At 46.7% G+C, this 23,695-nt stretch overlaps 1 protein-coding gene across 2 annotated transcripts in view; it reads right to left on the reverse strand.

Annotated features, from left to right (window-relative positions):
- LOC137302380 (phospholipase D1-like) overlaps positions 1 to 23,695 on the reverse strand; it is a 71,975-nt gene that overhangs the window by 30,407 nt on the left and 17,873 nt on the right. The window contains exons 2-6 of one of the 2 annotated variants that reach the window (XM_067972005.1): positions 13,152 to 13,315; positions 11,598 to 11,731; positions 10,881 to 11,026; positions 9,538 to 9,646; positions 7,984 to 8,049 (exon numbers count right to left, since the gene is read on the reverse strand). In XM_067972005.1, coding sequence (XP_067828106.1) covers positions 7,984 to 8,049; positions 9,538 to 9,646; positions 10,881 to 11,026; positions 11,598 to 11,731; positions 13,152 to 13,269 — 573 coding nt within the window. In that variant the 5' untranslated portion in view covers positions 13,270 to 13,315. Of the gene's footprint in view, positions 1 to 7,608; positions 7,632 to 7,983; positions 8,050 to 9,537; positions 9,647 to 10,880; positions 11,027 to 11,597; positions 11,732 to 13,151; positions 13,316 to 23,695 lie in introns of those variants that run through there. The other variant, XM_067972006.1, reaches the window with a different exon arrangement.

Consider the following 23,695-nt stretch of genomic DNA (forward strand, 5'->3'; position numbering starts at 1 on the left):
TTATTTCCTCCTAAATATTGAGGAAAGGACCCCTCCCCCGCCATGAAATTTACCGTTGTTTTCTTAGCAATGAAGGACTTGCCTTTATATAGTGCCTTTCACCATCTCAGGATGTCCCAAAGCGCTTTACAGCAAATGAAGTATTTTTTTTTAAGTCACTGTAGGAAACACGGCAGACAATATGCGCCATGATCAAACTGAATGGCACGACGGGCACGAGGGGCTGAATGGCCTGCTCCTGTTCCTACGTTCAAGGCGCTATATAAACGCAAGTCGTTGGTGTTGGATATCTGGACCCCGCCATCCCGATTCCGGGCGAACGCCCGTCAAAGGAACCGACGGGCACTTGGGGAAACACTGGGCCTATTATAATGTACCCAGAAATATAGGTGGGTTCAGTTCAAGTCAGGCAGAGGGGCTGTACCACATCTGACGAGTACCCAGACTCGGAGTGGGGGGGGGGGGGGGGGAAGAGGGTAATCATCTCTGGTAACTACAGTTAGGATAATGTACACACAGCAGACTTAGGTTTATCTTGAGAACTGGGAAAGACAAATCAAAGCTGTTTTCTCAGAGCAAATACATTATGGGTAACGTGCGTTTTGTCAGGAATATTTTTTAAAAAAAACATAGAATTTACAGCACAAAAACAGGCCATTCGGCCCAACTGGTCCATGCTGTGTTTATCCTCCACACGAGCCTCCAACCACTCCACTTCATCTCACCCTATCCGCATATCCTTCTATTCCTTACTCCCTCATGTGTTTATCTAATGTCCCCCGGCTTCCTTCATTTAAATTGGCCATCATGGTGGGATTTGTTGGTAAATTAGCCAGTTTAAATATATATGGAATCATTTTGCTTTGTAGGCTACTAACGGAAACACAAGGAAGTTTTGCATGAGAAAAACAGATCATTCATAATCTTTATTCCCAACCAGCCAAGATCGCTCAACTCTCTTCCCGACCACTCCCAGTGTAAATCAAAATATTCCAGTGATCGTGATTCGGATGGGATTTGATCCCATGCATGTAGTCCTCCTCGACAGCACCTCCCAAACCCGCGACCTCCACCACCTAGAAGGACAAGAGCAGCAGGCACATGGGAACAGCACCACCTGCACGTTCCCCTCCAAGTCACACACCATCCCGACTTGGAAATATATCGCCGTTCCTTCATTGTCGCTGGGTCAAAATCCTGGAACTCCCTTCCTAACAGCACTGTGGGAGAACCTTCACCACATGGACTGCAGCGGTTCAAGAAGGCGGCTCACCGCCACCTTCTCAAGGGCAATTAGGGATGGGCAATAAATGCCGGCCTTGCCAGTGACACCCATCCGAGAATGAATTAAAAAAAACACAATAGATGAGGGGGAGGAATTCCTGAAATGTATATAATAGAACTTTCTTGTTCAGTGTGTTTCCAGCACAGGAAGGAAGCAGTGCTGAATCTAGTTTTGGGGAATGAAATGGGGCAAGTGGAGCATGTATTAGTGGAGGAGTATTTGGGGAACAGTGATCATAATATTATTAGGTTTAGAATAGTTATGGAAAAGGACAAGAAACAATAGAGCATAAAAATAATTAACTGGAGGAGGGCTAATTTCAGTAAGTTAAAAAGGGATCTTGCTCAGGTGGATTGGAATCAAAAATTGGTAGGAAAACAGTAATTGAGCAACGGGAGGCCTTCATGGGGGAGTTGGTTCAGGTACAGAGCAGACACATCCCTATGAGGAGGAAAGGAAGGGCATCCAAAGCTAGAGCTTCCTGGACGACTAAAGATATAGAGATTAAAATGAAACAGAAAAGGGAGGTTTATGACGAATGTAAGATTCGTAATACAGTAGAGAACGAGGCTGAATACAGAAAGTACAGAGGAGATCTAAAAAAGGGAATAAGAAGGGCCAGGAGAGAGTATGAGAATAGATGAGTGACTAACATAAAAGGGGATTCAAAAGTCTTTTATAAACATATGAGTAGTAAAAGGGTGGTCAAAGGAAGCGTGGGGCCGATTAGGGACAAAAAAGGAGATCTTCTTATGGAGGCAAAGGGCGTGGCTGAGGTACTAAATGAATTCTTCACATCGGTCTTCACGAGAGAAGAGGATGCTGCCATTGTAGCAGCAACGGAGGAGGTAGTAGCGATATTGGATAGGATAAAAATAGATAAAGATGAGGTATTTAAAAGATTAGCAATACTCAAAGTAGAAAAGGCGCCCTGTCCAGATGGGCTGCGTCCTAGGTTTCTGAGGGAAGGGTGGAAATTGCGGAGGCTCTGGTTACAATCTTCCAATCCTCAGATATGGGGATGGTGCCAGAGGACTGGAGGATTGCAAATGTTACACCCCTGTTCAAATAGGGGGGAGAGTGATAAACCTGGCAATTACAGGCCAGTCAGCCTAATGTCAGTGGTGGGGAAACTTTGAGACAATAATCCAGGACAAAATTAATTGGAACTTAGAAAAGTATGGGCTAATAAATGAACGTCAGCACAGATATGTTAAAGAAAAATCGTGTTTGACTAACTTGATTGAGTTCTTTGATGAAGTAATGGAAAGGGTTGATGAGGGTAGTGCGGTTGATGTTGGGTATATGGACTCTCAAAGGGCATTTGATAAAGTACCACATCATCGACTGGTTAGCGAAATTGAAGCCCATGGGATTAAAGGGACAGTGGCAGCGTGGATACAAAATTGGCTAAGGGACAGAAAGCAGAGTGTAGTGGTGAACAGTTGTTTTTCAGACTGCAGGGAAGTATACAGTGGTGTTCCCCAGGGCTCGGTATTAGGACCACTGCTCTTTTTGATATATATATTAATGACCTGGACTTGGGTATGATTTCAAAGTTTGCAGATGACACGAAACTCAGAAATGTAGTAAACAATGTGGAGGATCGTAACAGATTTCAGGAGGACAGACAGACTGGTGAAATGGGCAGACACGTTGCAGATGAAATTTAACACAGGGAAGTGTGAAGCGATACATTTTGATAGGAAAAATGAGGAGAGGCAATATAAACCAAATGGAACAATTTTAAAAGGAGGTGCAGGAACAGAGACCTGGGGGTGTATGTACACAAATCTTTGAAGGTGGCAGGACAAGTTGAGAAGGCAGTTAAAAAAGCATATAGGATCCTGGGCTTTATTAATAGAGGCATAGAGTACAAAAGCAAGGAAGTTATGCTAAACCTTTATAAATCACTGGTTAGGCCTCAGCTGGAGTATTGTGTCCAATTCTGGGCACCACACTTTAAGAAGGATGTCCAGGCCTCAGAGGTGCAAAAGGGATTTACTAGAATGGTACCAGGGAGAAGGGACTTCCATTTTAATCGAGAGACTTCAGAAGCTGTGGTTGTTCTCGTTAGGGTAGAGAAGGAGATTTGCTGGAGGTGTTCAAAATCACGAACGGTTTTGATCGAAGAAATAAGGAGAAACTGTTTCCAGTGGTAGAAGGGTCGGTAACCAGGGGATACAGATTAAATGCGATTGGCAAAAGAACCAGGAGATGAGATGAGGAAGTTTAAAAAAAAACTCAGCGAGTTGTTCTGATCTGGAACGCACTGCCTGAAAGGGCGGTAGAAGCAGATTCAATAATAACTTTCAAAAGGGAATTGGATAGGGGAGTGGGGTTAATTGGAGAGCTCTTTCAAGGAGCCGGGTCAAGCACGATGGGCCGAATGGCCTCCTTCGGTGCTGTAACATATGATGATGCGATGAGCAGGCTGAATCTATTGACCATCTCCTCCTAACAGTGGTACACATTAGCTCCAGGGGTCGAGACTCTAACTCAGAGCTAACCTTCATTGCATCGCACTTAATTTACAGGGAATCGTATCACAATAGCCAGAGTTGTTGATTCATTGTTTGTCGTCTGTTGTGACACAGTATTAGTTTAAAAAAGGTGCCGTACCTTCTGCTAAGTATTGAATTCTGGTTTGTTCCCCCCCCCCCCCCCCCTCAGTTAATTCCGACAGTGATAAAAATGAGGTCAATCTGTCATGAGCAGTTGGCACCAGATCACCCCCATGCTTTAAAGCAAAGATTAATGCCTTTTAAAATATATCTTACATATTCACAATCATAGAATCACACAGCACAGGAGGCCATTCAGCCCATCATGCCCGTGCCGGCTCTTTGAAAGAGCTATCCAATTAGTCCCACTCCCCCCTTGCTGTTGAATCTGCTTCCACCGCCCTTTCAGGCAGTGCATTCCTGATCATAACAACTCGCTGCGTAAAAAAATGTCTCCTCATCTCCCCCTGGCTTTTTTGACATTTATTTTTAAATGTGTCCTCTGGTTACCGTCTCTCGTGCTAATGGAAACAGTTTCTCCTTACTTACTCTATCAAAACCGTTCATGATTTTGAACACCTCGATTAAATCTCCCCATAACCTTCCCTGTTCTAAGGAGAACAATCCCAGCTTCTCCAGTCTCTCCACATAACTGAAGTCCCTCATCCCTGGTATATTCGGGTAAATCTCTTCTGCACCCTCTCTAAGGAACAGAGGAGCAGGAGCAGGCCATTCAGCCCCTCGTGCCTGCTCCGCCATTTGATAAGATCATGGCTGATCTGTGATCTAACTCCATATACCTGCTTTTAGCCCAGATCCCTTAATACCTTTGGTTGCCAAAAAGCCATCGATCTCAGATTTAAATTGAGCAATTGAGCTAGTATCAATTGCCGTTTGCGGAAGAGAGTTCCAAACTTCGACCACCCTTTGTATGTAGAAATGTTTTCTAACCTCGCTCCTGAAAAGGGCTGGCTCTAATTTTTAGACTGTGCCCCCTACTCCTAGAATCCCCAACCAGTGGAAATAGTTTCTCTCTATCCACCCTATCCGTTCCCCTTAATATCTTATAAACTTCGATCAGATCACCCCTTAACCTTCTAAACTCCAGAGGATACAACCCCAATTTGTGTAATCTCTCCTCGTAACTTAACCCTTGAAGTCCGGGTATCATTCTAGTAAACCTACGCTGCACTCCCTCCAAGGCCAATATGTCCTTCCGAAGGTGCGGTGCCCAGAACTGCTCACAGTTCTTGGCCTTGACGTCCTTCTTAAAGTGTGGTGCCCAGAATTGAACACAAAACTCCAGGTTGAGGCCTAACCGGCACTGGGCGCATCTGTGCTACTGATTTGCTTCAATACAAAACGCAGAAGGGGACTTGCTAGGATCAAACAAGACAAGAAGGTTAAGGGGAGATTTAATTGAGGTGTTTTGATGGAGTAGAGAGGGAGAAATCGTTTCCACTGGCAGGAGGGTCGGTAACCAGAGGACACAATTTTTAGTGTGCACTGCCTGAAAGGCAGTGGAAGCAGATTCAATAGTAACTTTCAAAATTGGATAAATACTTGAAAAGGAAAAATTTACAGGGCTTTGGGGAAAGAGCATGGGGGGTGGGACTAATTGCATAGCTCTTTTGGAGAGTTGTACAGCACCGACAGAGGCCATGCGGCCCATCGTGCTTGTGCCAGCTCTTTTGAGAGAGCTATCCACTCACCCAGTCCTGCAAATAATATCCCCCCCTTTCCGTGACTGGATTGAACACGCTCGCTAACTCCCTCCTAAATGCCCTATCAAACTCCCAGCTCCTGCTTCTCTGGCCTGTCCCTCCCACCAACACGGCTGCCTCGTTCCACCTGCTTCACGACCGCCTCGCCTCCCAATCTTGATGCCCTCGTCCCCATCAGATCCTAGACGCTCTCCCATTCCCCCTGCAACACTTCCCTCACTCTAACAGCAAGCTTCACGGATTGAAGTCCACCGACCACCTGGGTGGACAACTCGCAAAAGGAACAGGAGGCCATTCAGCCCCTCGAGCCTGTTCCGCCATTCAATTAGATCATGGCTGATCTGTATCTCAACTCCTGTCTAACCGCCTTGGTTCTGTAACCTTTAATACACTCGCCTAACAAAAATTGATCAATCTCTGTTTTTGAAATTCTGAATTGACCCCCAGCCTCAACAGCTTTTTGGGGGGAGAGAGTTCCAGATTTCCACTCCCCTTTGTGTGAAGAAGTGCTTCCTGACATCACCCCTGAGCAGCCTAGCTTTAATTTTAAGGTTATGCCCCCTTGTTCTGGACTCCCCCCACCAGAGGAAATAGTTTCTCTCTATCGACCCTATCAAATCCTTTAATCATCTTAAACACCTCGATTAGATCACCCCTTAATCTTCCACACTTGAGGGAATACAAGCCTAGTCTGTGCAACCTGTCCTCGTAATTTAACCCTTTTAGCCCCGGGATCATTCAGACATCACTACACTTGTCGACACCATCCATGAACAGATTCCCTTTCACACCCATGCATTTAAATTTAAAAAAAAAACAAAACACACGGGTGTGACGAAAGCTCAGGGCAGTACCACAAAAGAGCAAGCTTACAAACTGCAGGACCTCCCGGTGTTCAAGACAAGTTACCCTCACCGCAGCAGCACAGGACAAATAGTAAATGGGTGCGAAAGAGCCCCGGAATAGGCCTGACAAACAGAGACAACTGGGCCAAACCTTGCTGGAAAAATACCAGCGCGCGCCGTTATTAATGCACAAATCGGCCAGCAAGTGTTGCAAATATCCAGAACTTGCAGGTCGATTTACGCTGTTTGCTTCTCGCAAACAGCAGCGCGCCCTCGTCCTCCCCGTTATTTTAAAGAACTTGCTGGAATTGCACCCATTGAACTCGCCGCAGAAAGTTTGGGCTCTTCGTTAACCCTTTAACTGACCTGATAACTGTTAATGCAACGCCAATCAAGCTCTCCTGCACAGAGAGGGAACAACTTAAACTGGTGAGTCTCATTCCATTGTTGTTCGAGATTTTTAAAGTTTTAAATTTAAAACAAAACTTTTCCCTTGCTGTCTCTTTTTTTCTCTCTCTCTGAATCAAAGAGATCTAGGAGTACAGGTTCATAGCTCCTTGAAAGTGGAGTCACAGGTGGATAGGGTGGTGAAGAAGGCATTCTGCATGCTCGGTTTCATTGGTCAGAACATTGAATACAGGAGTTGGGATGTCTTGTTGAAGTTGTACAGGACATTGGTGAGGCCACACTTGGAATACTGTGTACAGTTCTGGTCACCCTATTATAGAAAGGATATTATTAAACTAGAAAGAGTGCAGAAAAGATTTACTAGGATGCTACCGGGACTTGATGGTTTGACTTATAGGGAGAGGTTAGACAGACTGGGACTTTTTTCCCTGGAGAGTAGGAGGTTTAGGGTGATCTTATAGAAGTCTATAAAATAATGAGGGGCATAGATAAGGTAGATAGTCAAAATCTTTTCCCAAAGGTAGGGGAGTCTATAACGAGGGGGCATAGATTTAAGGTGAGAGGGGAGAGATACAAAAGGGTCCAGAGGGGCAATTTTTTCACTCAAAGGGTGGTGAGTGTCTGGAACGAGCTGCCAGAGGCAGTAGTAGAGGCGGGTACAATTTTGTCTTTTAAAAAGCATTTGGACAGTTACATGGGTAAGATGGGTATAGAGGGATATGGGCCAAGTGCAGGCAATTGGGACTAGCTTAGTGGTATAAACTGGGCGACATGGACATGTTGGGCCGAAGGGCCTGTTTCCATGTTGTAACTTCTATGATTCTCTCTTTCTTTTTCTGTACCTGATTCGACTCGAATTCACCCTATTTACTTCTCCCTCGTTCCTCTAGTTCTTTCCCAATCCTTAAATTTCATTGATTAAGGAGATCGACCGCTGGTCAAGTTCCTGTGTTGACCGCTCGCTAAGGTCCCAGATATCCCCCCCCGTCGCCATCAGCTCGCACTTCCAGCAAGTTACGGCCAAGTCCTTTCTCCAGCTTCGGGGCGCGGGAAAATTGTCTAACTAACTCGTTCCAGCGAGATTTGCCCCACTGACCTCTTCAAAAGGCTGGAACACAGACAGCAGGAGGAGAGGGAAGTCAGAAGCATGAAGTTACCCACAAAAAGATTGTAGGACAGACAGCAGGAGGAGATGGAAGTCAGGGATGTGGTGTTACCATTCCGTGATAGTTTCTGTAGAAAGACCTCTCGAGCACTGTATTCAGGTATTCCTCGAGGCGTTTCTGAAGATTTAAAGAGAAGGAACAGCTCAGGACGATGTTTACTCCTCGGAGCAACTGGCCAAGGCTTCTTCGACAGCACCTCCCAAACCCGCGACCTCTACCACCTAGAAGGCCAAGAGCAGCAGGTACATGGGAACAACACCACCTGCACGTTCCCCTCCAAGTCACACACCATCCCGACTTGGAAATATATCGGCCGTTCCTTCATCGTCGCTGGGTCAAAATCCTGGAACTAACAGCACTGTGGGAGAACCTTCACCACACGGACTGCAGCGGTTCAAGAAGGCGGCTCACCACCACCTTCTCAAGGGCAATTAGGGATGGGCAATAAATGCCGGCCTCGCCAGCGACGCCCACATCCCATGAACGAATTTTTTAAAATCACCTCCGTCACATACTCTTTAAAAAAATTAGTATCTTCTCCTTTTCATTTCAGTATCTTCACACTAGCTTCCCTGTGCTGCTCTCATCACTCCTGAAGGCGCTAACAGAAAGACAGACTTGCATTTATATAGCGCCTTTCAGGACCTCAGGACGTCCCAAAGCACTTTACAGTTAACCAAGTACTTTTGAAGTGTAGTCACTGTTGTAATGTAGGGAACACAGCAGCCAGATGGCGCACAGCAAGATCACAATGACTAATCATTTGTTTTTAAGTGATGTTGGTTGAGGGATAAATACTGGCTCAGGGCACCGGGGAGAATTCCCCAGCTCTTCTCCGAAATAATGGCCATGGGATCTTTTCCGTCTACCTGAGGGCAGGCAGAGCCTCGGTTTAATGTCCCATCCGAAAGACGGCACCTCCGACACTGCAGCACTCCCTCAGCACTGCACTGGGAGGATCGGCCTTGATCATGTCGCTGGAGTGGGACTCGAACCCACGACCTTGTCTCAGAGGCGAGAGTGCTACATGCCGAGCCACGGCTGACACCGAAACAGATGCTGGGATGCGGTTCTACAGGCCCCATCCCCCCCAAATACCTCACCTCAGTCGCCAATCAGCTCAGAGCTAGCAAGCATTATCAGGCTATTCAACTACAGTGGCATCATAACCAAGCCCAATCCTATCTTCACATGGCATCCACCTGCGCACTGGGTAGTGATCGGGAGCAGGGACGCTGGCTACTCTTTCTTCTTCCGAGCCTGCTACCCGTCACTGATATTTCAAAGTGTTCCCTGCAGCAAACATCTCTCTTGCTTCATATTATATGTTGCACCCCCCTCACCTCCTTTAAGATGCACAAAATAGACAAGGATCAACGGGGGGCACAATTGGACAGGGACGCAAAACAGTCGGAATCGCGTCGGCCGTCCGTTATAGGCCCCGCCCGATACGCAGTTCCGTCGCGCTGAATCTCGAGCGTGCGGTATTAACGTCCGTCAAATTACGATTCCAGCTGTTTGGCGACCCCCGCCCCATGTCCGATTTCACCCCCCCTCGCCCCCCCGACCTTTTCCCAGGGATAGCCTAAAAAGGTCATACCGTACCTGTTTACTAGAAGCTTGCCTCATGGAGGCCCACTCGGGCTGGTGAGGAAGTGCAGGCATCGTCATGGTAACTCTGGGCTCTCGCCTCAGGCCCTGAGGTGCCGTCAGCCTAGAGAAAAACGGACGAGCAACAGGAGGCAGAGTTTGAAACGTTGGGAAGGGTTGCCCATCGGAAGACATTTTTTTTCTCCCCTTCCCTCTGCTGACTCTCGCTGGGATGCCAGTCGCCCCTCTGGTACTTCACCCAAGTTGACATCCTTCATGAACCAATATGTGTTGGCATGCTTCTCAAACAAGTCCAACTCTCACCCTCCAATTAGCAGCACTTCCAGCTTAAGTGCACTGCAGCGCAGTGAGGAGCGGGAAGTCTGAATAAATTATCCCACCTCTAACCCTGTGGAACTGAACCAATTAAACCTGGTTTGTTAGTAAGACTCCTATCTTCCAACAACTATTCGCATTTATATAGCGCCTTTAACATAGTGAAACGTCCCCAAGGCGCTTCACAGTAGCGTACCAGACAAAATTTGACACCGAGCCACATAAGCAGGTATTAGGCCAGGGGACCAAAAGCTTGGTCAAAGAGGTAAGTTTTAAGGAGCGTCTTAAAAGGAGGAGAGAGGAGGCGGAAAGGTTCAGGGAGGCAACGCGGAGCTTCGGGCCTAGGCAGCTGAAGGCACGGCCGCCAATGGTGGGGCGATGCAAATCGGGGATGCGCAAGAGGCCAGAATTGGAGGAGCGCAGAGATCTGGGAGGGTTGGAGGACGTTACAGAGATAGGGAGGGGGCGAGGCCACGGAGCGATTTGAAAACAAGGATGAGAATATTAAAATCGAGGCATCGCTGGACTGGGAGCCAATGCAGGTCAGCGAGCACAAGGGGGGTGATGGGTGAACGGGACTTGGCCTGAGTTAGGATACGGGCAGACCATTGCCCACTTATGCCCCACCTTTCAACCACTGCTGCCCCACGCCATCATCACGTCAAGGACTGACTTCTCTCTCATTCTTCACCGGCCCCCTTGCCCCCACCCTTCATAAATTTCAGAAGTCTAGGGCCTGCTCCCCACCTCACACAAAGTCCTGAACATAAAGTTCTGTCCTTGCCAGGCTCCACTAGCTCTGGGTGCCCAGCAAACCGACCTCAAGATCCTGCTCTTCAAATCTACCGCACAAAGACAAGAACGAACTTCCAATCATATAGTGCCTCTCACGACCGTCGGATGTCCCAAAGCACAGTACAGCCAACGTTGTACTGTAGGAAGCCAATTTACGCACAGCAAGATCCCACAAGCAGCAACGAGATAACGAGCCAATAAATCGGTTTGAGAGAGACAAGGCCCACCTGGCTAATGGCTGAATGACCTGAACTTTGAACTTGTGTTTCATGAGGTCTCGGTGCAGCTCTTCAAAATGTTTGAATTTCTTCTTGACCGTCCATGTGAAGTCGCCATGTGTTATCCTCAACATGTAAACCGTACTCGGTCGAACCTCGGGGTGGGAGATAAAAAAAGGTCGGTCAGCTTTGACTGCACGATATTACTACACGTGTTACTGAGCACAAACCCAACACCGGTTAATTATATAGTTTATCTTACTCCAGCCCAGATATTCAAAGCTGTACGACAGCTTATTCAAAGGCCACCCTTTTCGCTAGGCGGTCCCCTCTAATCTCTAGCCTGCAACCTCCCTGTCCATCACGACCGTTCTGATAGAATCAATCAGGAGGAGGCCATTTGGGCCATCATGCCTGTGCTGGCTCTTTGAAAGAGCTGGCCAATTAGTCCCACTCCCGGCCCCGGCCTTCCCCCATAGCCATTAGATATTGTTTTCTCGCCCTCCGACCCCCATTTTGAAAAAAATCACAACTTGCCGTGGCTGTTTTTCTCCTCGGAACTTTCCTCTCAGTCCAAACTCCGAAACCCACCATCTTTCAGGAGATCAAAAAAAAAAAGTTCTCCCAGCAAACGTTTACTACTTCCTGCCTCCATTCAGCTCCAAATACACCAGCCCGAATAAACGGTCGAACGTACACCCTTTACGAGATGTTGGACGGTCCTACCTTGAATCCACGAAGATGACGCTCAAAGCCTTCAACGTGAACAGTCACTGGCACTCCCTTCAGAAACACCTGACGATTCCGTTCTTTGAATGGCTTCATATTATAGACCAGCAGGAAGGGGCTGAGCAGCTCATCTGAAAGTACGTTCACAAAAATAACTACTTGCCTTCGCAGGAGTGTAATCAGACCAAACACCGAGCCACATAAGGAGATATTAGGACGGGTGACCAAAAGCTTGGACAAAGAGGTAGGTTTTAAGGAGCGTCTTAAAGAGGGGGAGAGGTGGAGGGGCATAGGGAGGGAGTTCCAGAGCTTTGGGCCTAGGCGGCTGAAGGCACGGCCGCCAATGGTTGGGGCCGAAGGAAATCGGGGGATGCGCAAGAGGCCAGAATTGGAGGAGCGCAGAGATCACGGAGGGTTGTAGGAGGTTAGAGAGATGGGGGGGAGGGGGGGGGGCGAGGCCATGGACGGATTTGAACACAATACTGAATATTATACAAAGCACTCGAGTGTGGCACGAATGAGTACACTTTTAACAATAGCCCAGGCCGCAGAGTGCGTATTTACACAGTTGACGTGTTTTAAATACACGTTAAAAACTTCACATTTATGCGGCCTCTTTATTCTTCCTACCAAAATGTAATACCTCACACTTATCTATATTGAAATTTGTTTGCCAATTACATGCCCATTCTGCAAGTTTATTGATGGCTTCCTGTATTTTGTCACAGCCCTCCTTGGTATTAACTATACCCTTGAACTTGGTGTCGTCTGCAAATTTTGTTGCTCTTGAATTCCCTATTGGATTTATTAGTGACTATCTTATATTTATGCCACCCGGTTTTGGTCTCCTTCACAAATCTTCCCTACATCTTCCGTATCAAACCCCTTTATCATTTTAAAGACCTCGATCAGGTCACCTCTCGGCCTTCTCTTTTCTAGAGAAAGGAGCCCCAGCCTGTTCAGTCTATCCTGATACAAGAAGTGGAGATGCCGGTGATGGACTGGGGTGGACAAATGTAAGGAATCTTACAACACCAGGTTATAGTCCAACAATTTTATTTTAAAATCACAAGCTTTCGGAGATTATCCCCTTCGTCAGGTGAGTGAGTATGTGGCCTCTTTATTCTTCCTACCAGTGAACCATCTCACCCTTATCTGTATTGAAATTCGTTTGCCAATTACACGCCCATTCTGCAAGTTTATTAATGTCTTCCTGTATTTTGTCACAGCCCTCCTCAGTATTAATGTAAGGAATCGCACAACACCAGATTATAGTCCAGCAGCTTTATTTGAAATCACAAGCTTTCGGAGCTTTCCTCCTTCGTCAGGTGACCTGACGAAGGAGGAAAGCTCCGAAAGCTTGTGATTTCAAATAAAGCTGTTGGATTATAACCTGGTGTTGTGCGACTCCTTACATTTGTCCACCCCAGTCCATCACCGGCATCTCCACATCATGGCTCCTCAGTATTAACTGTAACCCCCCAATTGGGTGCCACGAGGTTAAACACGCAACACCATTTGAAAAGTGTCCGACAGACATCGAGACCTCACCTGAGCTCTCCTCCCAGTCGACGTGGTCGACCTCATCCTCGTCCAGTCGCAGGTCATTCGGGCTAAGCTGTGGCTCGGGATCCAAGGTGGCTATGTGCACGAACTCTTGAATAGACATTCTCCTCAACTAGAGCGTGCAGTTCATCAGATGAGCTGGACAGAGACTGAGAACATTCTAATTATTAGAGGGTACGGTGATGGGATCCAACCTAAATTTCAACACTTAGTAAGAGGCAACTTTGGGAGGTTTGTGTTTCCTATAAAAGAACAAACTTTCATTTATATAGCGCCTTTCACCACCTCAGGACGTCCCAATCTGCTTTACAACCAATGAATTACTTTAGAAGTGTAGTCAATGTTGTAATGTAGGAAACACAGCAGCCAATTTGCGCACAGCAAGATCCCACAAACAGCAATGTGATGATGAGACGTTAAACTGAGGCCCCGAGAGGGCAGACGGGGCCTCAGTTTAACGTCTCATCCGAAAGACGGCACCTCCGACAGTGCAGCACTCCCTCAGTACTGGCACCGGGAGTGTCGGCCTGGATTGTGGACTCAAATCTTGGGGAACGGGACTTGAACCAACGATCTTTGGACTCTGAGGCGAGAGGGCTACCCACTGAGCCACGGCTGACACCTGAACCACAGATTGGGAGGCAGGTGGAGCTGCAGAATTCAGTTCACAAGTGGCTTTGAAACCAGAGGAGCTGCCCGAGCAGATCTGTAGGGGAAAGTAGATTAGACTGACAGAACCTTTCGTCAGCCTGCCTGGAACCCTGCGCCAAGCAGAGGGATTAAAAGCTTTTTAATTTACTAAGTAAATTGGCCTCAGTCTGGCTGATCTTCTGAACAGAAACGGTTTTAAGGCTGCTTGACCATTTAGACTCTTGGGAAAGGGGGATTTGTTCTATCTGCTCAGGTCAGTAAGTAAATAAGATGGCAGATACCTCAGAGTGATTTAAGGTATTCATCTAGTCTCAGGATTCAGGCACTCGAAATCCACTTGAGGTTCACTCTCTTGGATCAACATTATCTGCATGGATTACAACACTGCAATCATCGAGACCCATTATAAGCCCAGATTCTTGGGAAAATCAGCCAGGAATGTTGATCCTGATTGCAATTCCAGTGGCCCCCCACTGCATAATCTGTGCGTGACCATAGAATTACATAGAACGTACAGCTCAGAAACAGGCCATTCGGCCCAACTGTTCTATGCTGGTGTTTATACTCTACACGAGCCTCCTCCCGCCCTACTTCATCTCACCCTATCAGCATATCCTTCTATTCCTTTCTCCCTCATGTAACATAGGAATATAGGAACAGGAGTAGGCCATTCAGCCCCTCGAGCCTGCTCCGCCATTTGATAAGATCATGGCTGATCTGTGATCTAACTCCATATACCTGCCTTTGGCCCATATCCCTTAATACCTTTGGTTGCCAAAAAGCTATCTATCTCAGATTTAAATTTAGCAATTGAGCTAGTATCAATTGCCGTTTGCGGAAGAGAGTTCCAAACTCCTACCACCCTTTGTGTGTAGAAATGTTTTCTAATCTCGCTCCTGAAAGGTCTGGCTCTAATTTTTTAGACTGTGCCCCCTACTCCTAGAATCCCCAACCAGCGGAAATAGTTTCTCTCTATCCACCCTATCCGTTCCCCTTAATATCTTATAAACTTTGATCAGATCACCCCTCAACCTTCGAAACTCCAGAGAATACACCCCCAATTTGTGTAATCTCTCCTCGTAACTTAACCCTTGAAGTCTGGGTATCATTCTAATAGCTTCCCCTTAAATGTATCTATTCTGTTCGCCTCACCTACTCCTTGTGGTAACAAGTTCCACATTCTCCCCACTCTCTGGGTAAAGAAGTTTCTCCTGAATTCCCTATTGGATTTATTAGTGACTATCTTATATTTATGGCCCCTAGTTCTGGTCTCCCCCACAAGTGGAAACATCTTCTCTACGTCTAGCCTATCGAACTCCTTCACAATTTTAAAGACCTCTATTAAGTCGCCCCTCAGCCTTCTCTTTTCTAGAGAAAAAAAAGAGTCCCGGTCTGTTCAGTCTTTCCTGATAGATATAACCTCTCAGTTCTGGTATCATCCTTGTAAATCTTTTTTGCATCTTCTCCAGTGCCTCTATATCCTTTTCATAAATTGGAGACCAGAACTGTGCACAGTGCTCCAAGTGTGGTCTAACCAAGGTTCTATACAAGTTTAACATAACCTCTCTGCTTTTCAATTCTATCCCCTTAGAAATGAACCCTAGTGCTCGGTTTGCATTTTTTAAATTGGATGAAGCCGGTCTCAGCTATGCCGTCCTCCCCTGGTTTGGATAGTATCCTAATGCTCAGTCTTCCAGACCAACACATGAAGAATGGGAACTGGGAGAAGGTACTGGAGGGCCACCTCAATTCCTATGGAACTGTATCCCAGCTCGAGTCAGCATCTTCGGGAGAGAAAGGGGAAATCGATAAGCAGGGGGGAGCAAAAACAGAAGGAAAGACTTACACTTCGATCTTATTTAGTTTCTAAAGTTACCACGATTTTAGGCTAAGCTAAGGAACGAACTTGCATTTATATAGCGCCTTTCACGACCTCAGGACGTCCCAAAGCGCTTTGCAGCCAATGAAGCACTTTATGAAGTGTAGTCACGTTTGTAATGTAGGAAACGTGGCAGCCAATTTGCGCACAGCAAGATCCCACAAACAGCAATGAGATAATGACCAGATAATCTATTTTTTTCGTGATGTTGGTTGAGGGATGAATATTGGCCCAGGACACCGGGGAGAACGCCCCTGCTTTTTTTTTCGAAATAGCGGCCGTGGGATCGTTCACGTCCAACCGAGAGGGCCTCGGTTTAACGTCTCGTGTGAAAAAACGAACGAATTCCTTACCGCAACGTTAAACCATCTCAGGAAAGATTTGGAACTTTGCATTTAAAGGTGACACACCAGAACGAGCACACTGCAGCCAATAACACGAGGGAGAAAAGAACGAGACTGCTCAGTGGCACAGAAACTAAAGAATTCAAAGGCAGAAAATATCCGGAAAACCTGGCAGAATTCCTATCCTGTGCTGTGCTGTTCCAAAGAGGAATCTGTTTCCTGTGGAAGAAATACTAACAAGTGACTCTCTGTCTTGTTATCCCCGACCAGATTTCTGTGGTTTCTATCGAACGCTGCCTCTGAACACTACTTGAAGCCTAACCCATGACCCTTGCACACAAGAATATGGAAGGGAAGTACTTCACGCAGAAAGTTCATTAAAGCCCCTTGTTTCCTGCAAATTAAAGCAAGCAAGAAGGAAAGAATGAAATTGCATTTATATAGCGCCTCTCACAACCTCAGGACATCCCAGAGTGCTTTACAGCCAATGAAGTACTTTTTGAAGTGTAGTCACTATTGTAATGTAGGAAACGCGGCAGCCAATTTGCGCACAGCAAGATCCCACAAACAACAATGTGATAAATGACCAGATAATCTGTATTTTTTTTTAAAGTGATGTTGGTTGATGTATACTGGCCCATATCACCGGGGCAAACCCCCCTGCTCTTCTTCGAAACAGTGCCGTGGGATTTTTTTTTTACATCCATTTGAGGGGGCAGACGGGGCCTCATCATAAAGTCTCATCCGAAAGATGGCACCTCCCCCTCAGTGCTGACACTGGGAGAGTCAGCCTGGATTATGGGCTCAAGTCTCTGGAGTGGGACTCGAACCCACGCCCTCCTGTCTCAGAGGAGAGAGTGCGGCCCGCTGGAGGTCCTACCTCCTAATGTCAAATCTGGCCAACTTCCCCCAACCAATTTCTTTTAAGTACACAAGGGTAATTTAAAAGGACCGTTCGCAGCACAGTATAAATGTTCATCAGCTCCACTGTGCAAGAAGTAAATTAGACGTACAATCACACGGCATTGTTCGTACATCGGTAAACCCCTCCCCCCTCTGCTGTGACTCACCACCTGACTCCCCAAAGCCTTTCCACCATCTACAAGGCACAAGTCCAGGAGTGTGATGGAATACTCTCCACTTGCCTGGATGAGTGCAGCTCCAACAACACTCAAGAAGCTCGACACCATCCAGGACAAAGCAGCCCGCTTGATTGGCACCCCATCCACCACCCTAAACATTCACTCCCTTCACCACCGGCGCACAGTGGCTGCAGTGTGTACCATCCACAGGATGCACTGCAGCAACTCGCCAAGGCTTCTTCGACAGCACCTCCCAAACCTGCGACCTCTACCACCTAGAAGGACAAGGGCAGCAGGTACATGGGAACAACACCACCTGCACGTTCCCTCCAAGTCACACACCATCCCGACTTGGAAATATATCGCCGCTGGGTCAAAATCCTGGAACTCCCTTCTTAACAGCACTGTGGGAGAACCGTCACCACACGGACTGCAGCGGTTCAAGAAGGCGGCTCACCACCACCTTCTCAAGGGCAATTAGGGATGGGCAATAAATGCCGGCCTCGCCAGCGACGCCCACATCCCATGAATGAATAATAAAGAATTACTGGTCCAATCTGAACTTTTCCTCCCTCCCTTCCGCACCAGATGTCCCTCTGCCACATTTCAGTCAGTCAGTGACACACTTCAGAATTTGCTTTCTGTTCAGCAGCATTTTTCTGGCTTAGTTTAAGCAACTTTTTTTGGGGGGGGGGATTGCAATTCTCAAAAGCTCACTGGCCAAACAAAACAATGACTGCAAAGCCACCGGGGAGAGGACAACCAGTGCAGCGAGGGAGAACGGAGAGGGGAACGACGATCGCTCAGCCGACTAGAGAATCACAAATACAGAGTCGCAGATTAAAGTGTTCTGTGAAAGCCTTGGCAGCAGTCAGTGCTGTGATTTCCCTCACTGGGAAGTCGCTCCCTCCCCGTGGCAGGAGTCCCGACGAGTGACTCACCTCCCTGACCCCCCCCCCCCCCATTCCTTTTTCGTGTTGGACACAGACACCGAGCCCCACCCACAAAAAGGTCAGGGTCTGACCTTTTCGACAGAGGCAAACAACAGCTGTAAACGCACCAGAGAGTGGTTGTCAGGCAATATAACAGGCGCACCCATCTTGCTGCAGCTGCACCACGCACTGTACAATTTAACCACGTACTGTTCAACAGTACCATCCTCCGCCCAATCTGGTCTTAATTCCAACCGACAGCCACCGTTAGTCAAACTCAAAACCTCAGGCCTTTCATAGCCGACTCAGTTGTCACAGTAATGGTGACATCTCCGCCCCTCCCTCCTTTTCATATGAACTCCTCCAATAGGTGATGTCATGGGGGGGGGGGGGGGGGGGGAGCAAGTCCCATAGGCGAGGTTATCCTCATGACATCATGCGGAGCGGTTCATTTGAGAATTGGGGAGCAACCTTGTATCTTGCAAGTTGTATAATCTGTATTGTCTACGTTTGAAATGTGATATGACAACTGCATTGTAACAAGTTTTATGAATAAAGTATATTTTTTGCAAAAGAAGTGTTAAAACAGGTCGACAAGGGCTCGGTTATACAAAATAAAAAGCAGTGTGCATTTACGCAAAAGGTAACAGCGTGCAGGGAGCACGCAACATGCAGGGCAATGAATACCTCTCGGTGGATTACATTGCGCTAATCAAGGGTTAATATTTCATTATAGGGGATGAAGAGAAGCTCGAGATCAGGTTACAGTCTTGTATTTCGGAAAGAACGAACGAACGAACAAGAACCCGCAGTCACACAGTGCCTTTCACCACCTCAGGACGTCCCAAAGCACTCCACAGCCGACGAGCGCTTTTTTTTGAAGTGTAATCACTCTTGTAATGTAGGAAACGCGGCAGCCAATTTGCGCACAGCAAGCTCCCACAAACAGCAAATGAGATAACGACCATAATCCAGGCCGACACTCCCGGTGCACGACTGAGGGAGTGCCGCACTGTCGGAGGTGCCGTCTTTCGGATGGGACGTTAAACTGATCATCTGGTCATTTATTTGATAAATACTCTGGCGAGACGTTACTGATTCCGGGGAAGGATGAAGGGAGGGGAAAAAATTAAGACTTTTGATGATGGCTTTATTTATGAAAAGTCGCCTTATTTTTTTTTAAGTTACAAACTTTCGGAAGCAACAACCATTCTCGTTGACAGCCTTTGCAAGACTCAGTTACTGCTAATGTTCTGCAGTTCAAACTTGCCTCATCTCTAGGGCTCCAGGGCACTTGCCATTGAATCTGGACTCAAGCAGCTTGAAATCCCATCCAGATTTGGGAAGCCACATCAATGTTTCCAAGCGTACAAGGGTGTATTTATACTATAATTGTGTTGGCCAGTGCTGGCATGAAGTGCAGTAGCGCAAATGCAGCATCGGACCCAGTATAGGGTTGAAGGTTTCATCGCATGACCTTCCACCTCCAAACACCCCGCCCCCACACTCCCACCATTGGTCACTTAACATGTCCGTCCTCGTATTGCCCCGCCTTCCCACGGCCAATTGGAAAACGAACAGACTCTTCCTTACCCCATTGGATAACTCTTTATTCCCAACTTGAATATTTTTTATAACTAATACATAAAATTGTTCAAAGAAAATTAAAATTGGTTATAAAAATATTGGAGGCGGGATTAAATGGCTGTTTGACTGACAGTCAAGAATCATCCAATTGGGTATTGAAGAGACTGTTGCCTTCCAAACAGTGCAGGAAGGAGGTTTCCACGTTAATATTGTTGCAGCGGCCTCTCGACAGGCTCCTTGTGTCAACTGTGGCTCAGTGGGCAGCACTCTCTCGCCTCAGAGTCAGAAGGTCGTGGGTTCAAGTCCCACTCCAGAGGCTTGAGCCCATAATCCAGGCTGACACTCCCACTGCACCACCGAGAGAGAGAGTGTTCGAAGTGTCAGTTGAGACGTTAAACCCAGGCCCCGTCTGCCCTCTCAGGTGGACGTAAAAGATCCCACGACACTAACTCGGAGAGCAGGGGAGTTCTCCCCGGTGTCCTGGGGCCAATATTTATCCCTCACCCAACATCACTAAAAAAACAGATGATCTGGCCATTTCTCTCATTGCTGTTTGTGGGATCTTGCTGTGCGCAAATCGGCTACCGAGATTACAATAGCAACCACACTTCAAAAAAAAAACGTCACTGGCCGTAAAGTGTTTTGGGATGTCCTCAGATGGTGAAAGGTGCTAGATCAATGCAAGACCTACAGTTAGCGCCTCCGATGCCTCCCGAAACCTGGGAGTTAAAATGGCAGCAGCGGGCGGGGAGTAGTCTGCTGCTATTAGAACCCCCCCAGTCCATCCCATTCTTGTCAGGCGTGGGGGAGGGCATGAAAATCGGGGGGCTAGTAAATCTGAAGGCCATGCAAGTGTCAAAGGCACAAGATTTATTTTCTCGGAGGCTCCCTCAATAAATGTTATACTCGACACTTCATTCTGTGAATTTTACAATATTTTGGATTCTAGAATCATAGAATGATACAGCACAGAAGGGGGCCATTCGGCCCATCGATCCTGTGCCAGGGCTTTGATCTACTTCCACTGTCGTTTCAGGCAGTTCATTCTAGATCACATCAACTTGCTGTGTAAACATTTTTTCCTCATGTTGCCTCTGGTTCTTCTGTCAGTCACCTTAAAACTGTGTCCTCTGGTTACCAACCCTTTTGCCATTGGAAACAGTTTCTCCCTGTCTACCTCTATCAAATCTCCTCTTAACCTTCTCTGTTCTAAGGAGAACAACCCCAGCTTCTCCAGTCTCTCCACATAACTGAAGTCCCTCATCCCTGGTACCATTCTAGTAAATCTCTTCTGCACTCTCTCTAAGGCCTTGACATCCTTCCTAAAGTGTGGTGCCCAGAATTGGACACAATACTCCAGCTGAGGCCTAACCAGTGATTTATAAAGGTTTAGCATAACTTCCTTGCTTTTGTGCTCTATGCCTCTATTATTAAAGCCCAGGATCCCATATGCTTTTTTTTTGAAAACAGCCTTCAGCCTTCTCAATTTGTCCTGCCACCTTCAAAGATTTGTGTACATACACCCCCAGGTTTCTGTTCTTGCACCCCCCCCTTTAAAATTGTACCATTTAGATTAGATTGTCTCCTCTTATTCTGCCTACCAAAATGTATCACGTCACACTTCTCTGCATTAAATTTCATCTGCCATGTGTCTGCCCATTTCACCAGTCTGTCTATGTCCTCCTGAAGTCTGTTACTATCCTTCATATTGTTTACTACATTCCCGAGTTTCGCGTCATCTGCAAACTTTGAAATTATACCCTCTATACCCAAGTCCAGGTCATTAATATATATCAAGAAGAGCAGTGGTCCTAATACTGACTCCTGGGGAACACCACTGTATACTTCCCTGCAGTCTGAAAAACAACCGTTCACCACTACACTCTGCTTTCTGTCCCTTAGCCAATTTTGTATCCACGCTGACACTGTCCCTTTAATCCCATGGGCTTCAATTTTGCTAACAAGTCGATTCTGCGGTACTTTATCAAATGCCTTTTAAAAGTTCACATACACAAACATCAACACACTACCCTCATCAACCCTTCCCGTTACTTCATCAAAGAACTCAAATCAAATTAGTCAAACATGATTTGCCTTTAACATATCCATGCTGACTTTCGTTTATTAGTCCATACTATTCCAAGTGCCAATTCATTTTGCCTTGGACTATTGTCTCAAAGTTTCCCCACCACTGACGTTAGGCTAACTGGCCTGTAATTGCCAGGTTTATCCCTCTCCCCTTTTTTGAACAGGGGTGTAACATTTGCAATCCTCCAGTCCTCTGGCACCATCCCCATATCTAAGGAGGATTGAAAGATTGTAATCAGAGCCTTCGCAATTTCCACCCTTCCCTCAGAAACCTAAGATGCATCCCATCCGGACCAGGTGACTTTCCTCCTTTTAGTACTGCCAATCTTTTAAATACCTCTTTATCTATTTTTATCCTATCCAATATCACTACTACCTCCTCCTTTACTGCTACATTGGCAGCATCCTCTTCTCTAGTGAAGACCAATACAAAGTATTCATTTAGTGCCTCAGCAAGAAGATCTTTTTTGTCCCTAATCGGCCCCATCCCTCCTTTGACCACCCTTCTACTATTTTTATGTTTATAAAAAGACTTTTGGGTTCCCTTTTATGTTCGTTGCTAATCTATTCTCTTTGCCCTTCTTATTCCTGTTTTAGATCTCCTCTGTACTTTCTGTATTCAGCCTCGTTCTCTACTGTATTATGAACCTTACATTCATCATAAACCTCCCTTTTCTGTTTCATTTTAATCTCTATATCTTTAGTCATCCAGGCAGCTCTAGCTTTGGATGCTCTTCCTTTCCCCCTCATAGGGATGTGTCTACTCTGTATCCCAACCAACTCATCCCTGAAGGCCTCCCATTGTTCAATTACTGTTTTGCCTACCAATTTTTGATTCCAATCCACCTGGGCAAGATCCCTTTTTATTTTTATGCTCGATTGTTCCTTGTCCTTTTCCATAACTATTCTAACCCTAATGATGTTATGATCGCTGTTCCCCAAATGCTCCCCCATTGAAATATGCTCCACCTGCCCCACTTCATTCCCCAGTTCGAGATCCAGCACTGTTTCCTTCCTGGTGGGCTGGAAACACACTGATCAAGAAAGTTCTCCTGAATACATTTCAGGAATTCCGCCCCCTCTTTGCCCTTTACACTGTTACTGTCCCAGTCTATATTTGGATAACTGAAGTCCCCCATTATCACTACTCTAGAGTTCTTCCAATTTTCTGTAATTTGCTCTGCTATCTCTTTCCCACTATTTGGTGGCCGAAAATATACACCCAGTAGCGTGATAGCTCCTCTATTGTTCCTTAATTCTAACCAAATAGATTCCGTCTTTGACCCCCTCAACTGCGTCGTCCTCTCCAGTGCTAGAATAGTTTCTTTGTTCAATACTGCCAAACCCCCTCCTTTTTATCCTTCCCAACTTTCCTGGATACCTTGTAACCAGGAATATTAAATACCCAATCCTCCTCTTTGACCCAGGTCTCTGTTATTGCCACTATATCATAGTCCCATGTGGCGACTTGATCCTGTAGCTCACCAACCTTATTTACCAAGCTACGTGCATTTACGAACATGCACTCCAATCTCATCATAGACTGCCTCACATTTGCCCCCTGTCTGATCCCTCCTATTTCTGAACTATTCTTTACTCTCGTGCTAGTTGTCTCCCCTCTCCAACGTTTCATCCTTGTGCCCATCCCCGTGCCAAATTAGTTTAAACCCTCCCCACAGCACGAGTTAACCTCCCCGTGAGAACACGGAGGGAGCGCTGCACTGTCGGAGGTGCCGTCGACAGGATGAGACGTTAAACCGAGGCCCCGTTTACCTTCTCAGGCGAAACGTAAATGGTCCCGCGGTCACTATTTCGAAGCTCTCCCCGGTGTCCTGGCCAATCTTTCCAGAAGACGGCACCTCCGACAGCGCAGCACTCCGTCGGAACTGCATTGGGAGTGTCAGCTTAGATTATGTGCTCGGGTGTCTGGAGTGGGGTTTGATCCCACGACCTTCGACTCAGGAGG

The sequence above is a fragment of the Heptranchias perlo genome, chromosome 35, assembly GCF_035084215.1.
Source record: "Heptranchias perlo isolate sHepPer1 chromosome 35, sHepPer1.hap1, whole genome shotgun sequence".
NCBI classification, from domain to species: Eukaryota; Metazoa; Chordata; class Chondrichthyes; order Hexanchiformes; family Hexanchidae; genus Heptranchias; species Heptranchias perlo.